Source organism: Sander lucioperca, chromosome 8 (genome assembly GCF_008315115.2).
Source record: "Sander lucioperca isolate FBNREF2018 chromosome 8, SLUC_FBN_1.2, whole genome shotgun sequence".
In the NCBI taxonomy this organism is placed as follows: Eukaryota; Metazoa; Chordata; class Actinopteri; order Perciformes; family Percidae; genus Sander; species Sander lucioperca.
Genome location: NC_050180.1, coordinates 17,080,738 through 17,091,141, shown reverse-complemented (window position 1 = coordinate 17,091,141; position 10,404 = coordinate 17,080,738). Strand labels below are relative to the sequence as shown.

General features: G+C 42.7%; 1 protein-coding gene across 2 annotated transcripts; it reads left to right on the top strand.

The window, feature by feature from the left end:
* Positions 1 to 3,147: 3,147 nt before the first annotated feature.
* nr0b1 (nuclear receptor subfamily 0, group B, member 1) lies at positions 3,148 to 5,051 on the top strand. Of its 2 annotated transcripts, XR_004898063.1 has the most exons (3): positions 3,148 to 3,945; positions 4,413 to 4,856; positions 4,891 to 5,051. XR_004898063.1 is itself a non-coding variant. In XM_031293755.2 (2 exons), exons 1-2 carry the CDS (start codon positions 3,321 to 3,323, stop codon positions 4,652 to 4,654), a joined length of 867 nt encoding a protein of 288 aa, XP_031149615.1. In that variant the 5' UTR covers positions 3,148 to 3,320; the 3' UTR covers positions 4,655 to 4,884. The 2 variants fall into 2 exon arrangements, 1 of the variants encoding a protein (XP_031149615.1); XM_031293755.2 differs by lacking the exon at positions 4,891 to 5,051 and having other exon boundaries at positions 4,413 to 4,884.
* The last annotated feature ends 5,353 nt before the right edge of the window (positions 5,052 to 10,404 follow it).

Genomic DNA, 10,404 nt, shown 5'->3' with positions numbered 1-10,404 from the left:
GACACAAAGCTGCAGCATGGCTGATGCCGTCTGACTCCGACTGTCAGAGTGTCACAGCAATTAGTTTGAGAAGTGCAGACCACAGATAGACAAATGTGTGTGGCTACTTTATTTGATAATACAGCTTCTAGAAAGCTAAATGTTTTTGCAGATCAGTCCAGTATACAGTACATGTTTTTGATGTTAAAGCTAAAACTCTTAAGCGTCTTCCTGGGGTCTACTTTTCATATTGTCAAAGACAAATTGTCATCCACTATAGCACTTACTATTAGAATTCGAAACCTTTGTAATTTTGACAAACAGATTTTAACGGGTATGAAATCGTAACTTAATCCATAAAATTCACCAAATCGCTTGTAAAGTTATTGTCTCCGATGCTTTTTGAGCTGTAATCGCTTCTTTACAATGTTTGCTGTTTTCACAGACATGTCTGAACTGACCACGGCCCCTGCAAAGCTCTTGGGCTCATGGGAAATGGTGTTTGTTAAAGGCCTGTTAAAAAAAACTAAAATATTCAATAAATTATATTAGGCAAGTTTTATAAAAAAGTGCACAACATCAGATCATTGTTACAAAATAAGAAATTGTTTGCGCTGTAAACAGATACAGCAGTTGCTCTTCTGTTCTGTTTCTGACAAAGTAGCTGCTCAGTGAGTATGTAGTAGTTTGCTGTAGTATTAAACTGGAATTGCTGTTGCCATGGTAACCATAGGTGATGCCAAATCAACCAGGGCTGAATAACAACATTAAGTAGCTTTCAGTTTGACAAAATCCTCTTTGTAACTTTGATTTGAAAGTTGGTGCATAAAAACAAGTTTATTACTGTAATTATAATATATCCAGTATATTCTGTATCAAGTGAGATAGTGAGACATTTGAGTTGAGGGGCGGTGTGGTTTCAAATGTTTAGAACATATTTTACTTGTTCTGTCTGAAGGAAGATGGTGAAGCTGACAGCTACTTAGGGACATCTTGCACAAATTTGATAAATAAATGAAGGAAGAAAAAGAGGACCTGAGAGCAAGACAAAGAGCGACGGAGCACTGTAGCTGCCTTTTCAAATCTGTGCTTTTGCAACACAACATAATGTAATCTCTCCTTGAGACAGAACGATTTTTATAACCTGCGCTGGCTGGGCCTTGAGCAGAAGAGACAGGCTAGGTGAAGGCTGTTTATCCCACGGTGTCCTTGTTATAAACATGTGAAAAATCTCTCTGTTTTCTCTCTCAGCTAAATCAATACAAAGACATTCGGCCTCTGAGCAATGTTCTTGCATTACTCCAAAAGTTTTTCATCCTGCCTCCATTCATAAGCGTGTCCTTCGACGCAAAAGAACAAGGGACGCTGAGGTCCTACTGACTGATTTCATGAATGTGGCCATGCACTCAATGTCATCCTTGCTCTCTAGTCCACACCAAAGACAACCTTTTTAAAAACCCTTGTCCGTTGTGTGCCATTGTGTGATTCTCAACTTTTTTTGGCCCAGCGCCCTCCTATCCATTATCCAGGTCCCTTACCGCTCCCCCATCAAATAAGATGTAGGCTAATTGCCCTGAATATTAATGATTAGGCCCTATTATTGTTATGATAATTATTATTGTTGTTATTAGGCCTATTATTTTTACTATTGTTATCAAAAATTATCAAAAAATCATATCATTGAATGAAAAATGTTCGATGGCTATGTTCATAGACTTATTAAAGATAAATGATGTTAATGTTTAATAAAGACTTTAAAGTTCACAACAAGACTGATAACGCTGCAGTACAGAGTTTATATAAGTTGATACTCGGACGTCCCGTTCCCATGAAGGCAGCACGGAGCTGCACCACACAAAGCTGAAAGAAACACTAAAGAGAAGAAGAGATATACACCGTCTTGTCCAGTCGCAGTGGGTTAAACTGGCAGGTTTTAATGTTGCAGACCACTGTTTTTTGCAAGTAGTTTAAAGTGTAAACTCGTATTGTTGTGAATCTTTGGTGTAAACTCGCCTTAAAACAAATGCCCCCCAAGGGCACCTCAACGCCCCCCTGTCCACAATATTGCTTCCAGTGCACCCCCTCATCCTCTGAATGCCTCCTGCGGGGCTGTACCACCCCCGTTGAGAAACACTGGGCTATTTGTTTGGTGGCTACAGCAGAACTGTCTGAACCCCAATCTATATAGTAAGTCAGGAGGACCTCTGCTCAGAACTTTTGCATTATTCCCACACAGTTTTTTTTTCTTCATTTGGACAACTTCTTTGCTTATTTCTGGTCAAAGTCCTCTGTAATCACCTCTGATTTTAGTGGAGCCCCCCCCCCCCATCAGGGAGTAGCCAACCCTAACCTGCGACCCTCTTAGGAGCAATTAAGATAAACCTCTAATTCATCTGCTTTATCCCAACCTGTCTTTCTCAGTCTCTTATTCACTTGACCTCCACTCCTCCCTTCCTTCAAACCACCTCCACTCCCCCCATCCTCCTTCGGTGACAAGGCAAGGAGAGCATTGAGTCATGACATCATAATTCACCAGCTCCTGTTTTCACGGTTAAATCAATATCAGTGTGTCCGAGTCAAGGTTGGAGGCTGGCCTTCACAGCTCAGCTCTTCCTACTTCTTTCTCATAGAAAATCATATAAATTGTCCCTAAAATAATTAAGCCTTCAGATCCGTCGCTGGCCTATATTTTTTACCGGCTGCTGCCTGATAAACAGCACTGCCAGAGAGTCAAGGTAATGCTGAGAATAGAAGTGGGCTCTGATTCCTTATCTGTCTCTCTCTGCCTTTTTCCTCCTCTCTCACAGTTAATAAAACAATCTGTTTAATTAGCCAGGCCTACTGACTACTGCTTTTTATTTTGCCATAATTTTGTTATTTTATTTAAACCTTTTCTTAACCTTTATTTGAAAAAAAAAGAGATGTAAAGTCCTTTAGATTATTGTCTGTGGTTTCTTGCAAAAAGGTCATTTTTATATTGGTGAGTCTTTAATATGCATAGCCCTGAAAAGTACGTGTGTGTGTGTGTGTGTGTGTGTGTGTGTGTGTGTGTGTGTGTGTGTGTGTGTGTGTGTGTGTATGTGTGTGTGTGTGAGTGAGAGAGAGAGAGAGAGAGAGAGAGAGAGAGAGAGAGAGTTAGAGAGGTGGACAAAGAGGAGTTGCCTGAGTCTGGGTAGGCGGAGTATGCAGACTGTCTGAACAAGCGCGGGGACAGACAGGAGCTAATAAAACGTGCTACCCTTCACTCGGGGCTATCAGAGGCTAAGAAAACAGCGCTACCTCTGCCACTGACCTCCGGCGCTTCAAAGACACAGCGGGACTCTGGCCCATGTAGAGCGGCCATGGCCACGCTGGAGGGCTGCCGCTGTCGAAACAACAACAGCATCCTCTACAGCATTTTGAAGAGTGACAGCCTTGCGACCGCCGAGGAGCAACAACATCAACAACAACATCCCCAACAACAAACATTGCAACACTTGCTCCACAAGACCTCGTCCACCGCCGCCCCAGCCTCGCTGCAGGAGCTCCGGCAGCAGGCTTGTTCCTGTGGCTCGACGCGGCGCAGAGGTATCCTCCGCTCTCCGCAGGTGACGTGCAAAGCCGCCTCGGCGGTTCTGGTGAAGACGCTGCGGTTCGTGAAAAACGTCCCCTGTTTTCGTGAGCTGCCGGAGGACGACCAACTGACGTTGATCCGGAGCGGCTGGGCGCCACTGCTCGTGCTGGGACTCGCGCAAGACCGGGTGGACTTTGAGACCACGGAGACCGTGGAGCCCAGCATGCTGCAGCGCATCCTCACGGGTTTACCGGACAGGCAGAGCGAAGTGTTGACCGGCCAGAGCAGGGGGGCAGCCGGAGTCTCTGTCGTGGATATCGAAGCTATCAAAGCCTTCCTGAAGAAGTGCTGGAGTGTAGATATCAGTACGAAGGAGTATGCGTATCTGAAAGGAGCTGTGCTGTTCAACCCAGGTAGGTGAATACCTGCGCATCAAAGTTATATTACTCATACTGTCAGAGCTCCTCTCATGCTGGGTTTATTATACGCTTATTGATTACCTTTTTATTTGGTCTATTTCATTTTTTATACAGGCCTATTCGTTTAATTGGAAATAAAATAGACTATTTATAGAAAAGAAGCATTTCGCCTAGTGCATAGACACCCAGGTTTTCTAACAGCAATGTGTATTAAACAACATTGAAATAAATTATAGGAGGTGCCATTACTTAAATAATCAAGGCAAGCCATTTTGAGAAATGTGGGTAACACGTGGCTTACTGACAGATCTCGTATTTACAGCATGTATTGGAACCATAGACTGTAAAATGTATATTAACAGTCTATGATTGGAACCATACTGAACTTTGCTTTCCACTCATCTCACTCCCATCTCCTTTTCCATGTCATACTTTCTCCACTCCTTTCATTCTTTCCCCAGATGTGGAGGGTTTGCGCTGTCTCCACTACATCCAGTCTCTGCGTCGGGAGGCACACCAGGCTCTGAACGAGCACGTCAGGCTGATCCACCGTGAGGACACGACGCGGTTCGCCAAACTGCTCATAGCTCTGTCCATGCTGAGGGCCATCAGCCCGCCGGTGGTCGCGCAACTCTTCTTCAGACCCGTTATAGGGGCCGTCAGCATCGAGGAGGTACTCATGGAAATGTTCTACGGGAAGTAGGTCACAGCAGTGGACTGGGGTGAATTCAGCACATTCCGCTGCCAGATGGGCTGAACGGCTCCAAAGGTCGTACTGGGTAGGAGGTTAGGGCAGATGAAGAGAGGATATTAGGGACTGAATTTACGACTACTGTTTGTGGGAGATCTTCAAGGACTGTGAAATGACCAACACAGGCAAAGTGTGTGTGTGTGTGTGTGTGTGTATATGTATATGTATATATATATATATATATATATGTGTGTGTGTGTGTGTGTGTGTGTGTGTGTGTGTGTGCATGAGAGAAAGGAAGAGTGTTGAAGGCAAGAGATGTTAGGAAAAATACAAAGCAGCTGATGGAATTAATAACTTATTTGTTTTTACACAAACTATTTTTCTATAATAAAAAAAATACTCTGAACCTTTTTTTCTGTCCTTGTGTTATATCAGCTATGTCATCACTGACACCCTTTTCACTAGGGCAAGTGTGAAATCAATCCTATATAGTCCAATTACTCACACCGGCTGTATAGTACAGCAGAGTTTAATAGTGGCACTGTGACTTCAAAATACTGGTGAAATGCCATGTTAGACCACCAGAGTGCAACAGCATACCACATGGAGCAGCTGTGCTGTGCAGATTCATTACCCTATCCATCCACCAACACACAGGTAAAAGTGCCTCAGGTAATGTTCTAACTCTCTCTCCAACTCTGGCCATTGCAAGGAGGAAGGATGGAAGACTGACTTGCCAGAAAAAAAGTCTATAATATCCTGCAGAGTAAAAGCATCTGGAGGCTGCACACAAATGAAATGACATCACATTCTATAAAAATCTAAGTAATAAAACACTGTACAACAATGGGGAAAAGATATATTTAGTTATTCAAAATAATCCAAAAATAATCTGGCCAGAAGGTTACTATTTTACATTTAGACGTGGCCTGCTATGCTAAATTTTGGATTATACCCTAACCCAAATACATTTAAGGAAGTGAAAATGAGTAAGAAAGAGATGGGCAAAGATAGCTACATCTTATATAAATCAGATAGCCACTAGACCATCAAATGACTTCCTGTTCCTGGGTAGATCTTAAAACAGGGAGCATTGCCGTCAGTAGCTGTGCAACAAACTGACTGGGGGTGTGTGTAGAGGAGGCTGAGAGTGAAGGGCGGTAGGTATAATAATCAAAAGTCACAAAGCAGAAGTTTCAGCAAGCAACAACCTTATTAAACTGCACTTTGATGCAGAGTGAAACAGACTAATGGGATCAAAAGGATCACCAGCCACATTCATATGTCTGATGGAGGTGTTCCACAGGTCTTATTCAGTGAAGCTTGTCAGGGATCTTTCCATTAACCTTCAATTCACATTTACTATGAACTCACAAGTTTGGCAGCCTCATCTGCTATAGCATCTGCTGTTTGTTAGTTATGAGAAAAATAAATATATAGATACATTGATTTTCCAGTAGCCTATTTTTTTTAAATGAAATAGCAGTCTCAACAAAAACTCAATGAAAAGATGTTCAAGAGCAGGGTTTTCAAGTGTGCCTCAAAGTAGCAATGGCTTTGCCTCTGTGCTGTATTTATATTCAGCACAGAATAACCTGTCCACATGCAATCAAAATTAAATGACACTGGAAGGAAGGAGTTCAAGACAATAATAACCCGAGAACATGAGATACCAACTGGATATTTATGTAAGACCATCACTGATAACTCTCACACACCTCCCCGTGGTCTGATAAGGCATTGCAGGAAAAGACAACACTGACACAGAAGCACAAACAAACACATGCCACCCTGGCACATACCACTGTGGACTTTGCTCTGAACATACGCTTATTTACAGGAATGGAAAGGCTACTTAAATAGTAGATCAGTTAAAATGTACAGTTTACTGGCAGTAAACATTTTTTACATGATGATGAGGATATATGATATACCTATTAAAGACCACATTTAGGCTATAAAATAAAGTGCATTAACACGTTAATGTACACATGTCCACACATGAACAAACACACATATCCAAAACAATGATTATCTATTATCAATTACACAACTGCCTTCCTCTGTGTAGCCTTATAGAATTAATAAGCCTTATATAAATTAAAAGAGGTCAAAACTCAGACAATTACATAGAAACAGACCAGCAATTAAAAAAAGAGCTAGGACACTGTGGCAAACACACACACACACACACACACACACACACACACACACACACACACACACACACAGACAGACAGACAGACAGACACACACACACACACACACACACACACACACACACACACACACACACACACACACACACACACACACACACACACACACACCACATTAATAGTTTATTGCTGTACTTACCTGTCTGAACAGCATTCTGCGTGTCTTTGGCACCATGAAATCCTCCACAATCTGCTTCAGGTTCGACTTCTCTGCTGTTTATTCTCAATGCAACATATAGTAAGGGGAGTCATCAGCTTCTCGGTTACATTTTTTAGCTGAAAGAGGCTCTGCAACCGCAACTTAAGTTAAAAGTCCCTCATCCACACTAGGCCTACTACGTTTTCTGAAAGGGTGAAAACATGTCTGTCCTCATGAGTGTACACGCACCGTTTCAGAGTAATCTCTATATGGACTACAACCAACTATGTAGGCCTAACCATCTCAATGCTACACGGCTGAAAATGTATATCACAGATCATTCATGTACACTGGGAATCCGCACGGTGTAGGGATGGTAATGTCGCTTGACACAGGAGTTGTCGCTTGCTCCTTGCAAGTCTGCAACAGTCTGTCAACAGTCTGCTAGCATTGACAACAAGGTCAGCAAACACTTGTAATTTGTTATCAACACAATTCGAAATGCCGTTTGTTTTCTTTTGGGAAATGACCATGTGATAGGGGCGTGACGAATCAGGGAAGGAAGTGACTGATAACATAGAAATAAAAAGGATAGAAAGGGCATTGAACTGTTTGCCGCTTGCCGTGGTCATTTGATTAGTACAGAACAAAAGGGCGAGTGTCATAGTTGTCATGGTGACAACACACATCAGTGGGGCCGTAAAGTGCGTCACACTTCGCTGGGAGGAGAGCGGCCGACACAGCTCGGGAGCATGGATGTATAAAGTTCGGGAGACCTTCTCTGGAGCAGTGGGGAGTGAGGAGGAGGAACCGCTACACCCAGCGGCAGTGGGTCAGCGGCCCATTAGACCCAGCCCCCTGTTCGGCTCATTCTCTGAACAAAGCTGTCACTCATCTGGCGATAGCAATGTGCTTTGTGTGGATGACGCATTAAGTTTATAATTAAGCGGCTCATAATATTACGACTCCACTGCTTATTTGTCCGTTACTACTACAAAACCTCACCTCTGCGACTTTTCGCAAGTCAGTTTATACGTTGCTATTGCAATGGTACACATAAAAATGGCTGCCGCTCTGAGCATTCTGCTAAAGTGATTTGAATGAGAATGACCTTTCTATCCATTTTATTTCTATGAATAAGACCCAATCAGAAAGAGAGCATGGGTGTCTGCATCATTGTTTCCAAAGGTCTCCCACATGGATGTATTAAGTCTCCTAAGGCGCAACCAAGGGGGTAAGCTTCTCCTTGCTCGGAACCAAGGGGGTAAGCTTCGCTTCAGAACTCGAACCTCCTATGGTGCCATTTTGATGCTACCAAACGATCACCCGACGTTAGCATTCCATTGACTGCCATTCATTTTGACGTCACTTTGACAGCGAATAACTTTACATCTAAAGCATTTAAAGACTTTTTTTTGTCCATTGTTTATGTCTAAAGAAACATGACAATGTATAAAAGGTTCCATTACCTTGTACCTCACGTTATGGCTCCGTAGTAGACGTTTTTGTAAAAATAGGCTAACAATTGTGTCATAACCACGCGACTTACTGTCGCACAGTAGAGAAATTACCGTATAGTACAGGAGAAGCTCGCAGGCAGTTTGAACTTACATTAGCTGTTAAGTTTAATTACTAATGTTAACTAGCATTTTAGTTAGCAATAATTAGCCTGTGCCTATGTTATCGCCTTACATATACCTACGCTCTCCGTCTCTGCAAGATTGGGAATGATTGAGATTTCTCTTGGCACAGCTACCAGAAGACTTCCAACTTTCAGACAGGTTGCTCACGTCACATTTACGTCGTCTCTCTCAGTTGGAGGCTGCGCAGTAACGCTCAGTGCTCACCGGAAAAGTGCTGCTAATATCCTTCACTGGTCTCCGTCCAGAGCAACGGGATCTGTTGGTCCATTCTTATATACTGTCTATGGGCGCAACTCAGTAGAGAAGATCGAGGATTAGGACCACATGTCAAAAAATGTATTGAGTTCTGAGATTAAAGTCAGAATTCTGAGATTAAAGTCAGAATATTGAGAGTCAGAATTCTTTAAAAAAAATGAGTATTCTGACTTTAATCTCAGAATTCTGATTTTTAAGATTATTTTTTGGGTTTTTCCGCCTTTAATTTTGACCCACAGCTAGGTGAGAAAGGGGAGAGAGAGGGGGAAGACATGCAGGAAATCGTCACAGGTCGGATTCAAACCCTGGACCCTGGACCTCTGCGTCAAGGGATAAACCGCTCAGTATATGCCTGCTCTACCCACTGAGCCAACCTGGCCACGAATTCTGACTTTTTTCTCAGAAATCTGACTTTATTTTCAGAATTCTGATATTAAAGTCAGAATTCTGACTTTTTTTAAAAAATTAAAAAAAAAGTTTACTACTACCCAAAAAAACATTTCCATCCCTGCTTATTTATGTCTATCTCCTCTAGATATTCCCTCTTGATGGGGCCGGTTTTCTCTCCAATTAAGTCCTTAATGGCTCTGGGTAATAAAAAGTCGATTAATCCTGTGTCTGCTAATAAAAACTCCAGCTGTCTGGCAGGAGGCTGCCAACACGCAACACCAGCTCTACTTGTGGTTGACAACATGTTGTGTGTGCTTGCATGTGTGCATGCCTCCAACTGTTGGCATCTTTATTAGGCCTAAGGAAATTCCAGTGGTAGTGGTTCATTTGTGTTTTTATTGATACAGTTATACCTGCTTTTTTCTTTGTGTTCATAGTCCGTAACCATCTGAGCTTTACAGCTGCTTTTGTGCACCCTGGCACCAACAACAATGTCCATAGCCTGCATTTTATGGTTACAAACTGTGTCTTTCACTCACTTTCTCCCTTTCTCTCCTTTTAACTATATCCCTGTCTTTTCTTCTTTGCCCCAGTTTCTCTTTTCTCTGTTCTCTTCTGGGATTGACAGATAATCAGTAAATCTGCTTACTGTTTCTATGTTTACCAGTGTTCAATCACAAACACCCCCTGTAGGAAGTATGAATCCCCAGAAGATGGCACTGTTTGGCAGCACTGCACCACCATTGTGTTTAGGTTGCCAAGCAAAAGGCATGCATCAAATGAGACTCCTTGGGCCCTATCTTGCACCCAGCGCAATTGACTTTGTTCAACGTCGCATGTATCATTACTATTTTGCACCCGACTCACAGCGGACTTTTCCCTCCACAGACTCACGCAGGTAAATTAGGCAATGAACTTGCGCTCCCGGGGGTGGTTTAGTAAAAGGAGGAGGCGTGTTCCGGTGCAAACTTTCCTGGTGCTATTTTGCAGTTTCAGAAAACAATTCCGCCACTGACCAGGAAAAACCTAGTCTAAAGTCAGTGGCGCGTTATTCAGATGCTATTTTAAGGGCGCATGCTTGGCCGTAATGTAGGCTAGAGTGTGCACACCGTG

Coding starts and splice junctions, on each gene's coding strand:
- nr0b1 (XM_031293755.2), top strand. CDS start 3,321: ATGGCCACGCTGGAGGGCTGCCGCTGTCGAAACAACAACAGCATCCTC. Junction 3,946..4,412: donor AGCTGTGCTGTTCAACCCAG/GTAGGTGAATAC, acceptor TTCTTTCCCCAG/ATGTGGAGGGTTTGCGCTGT.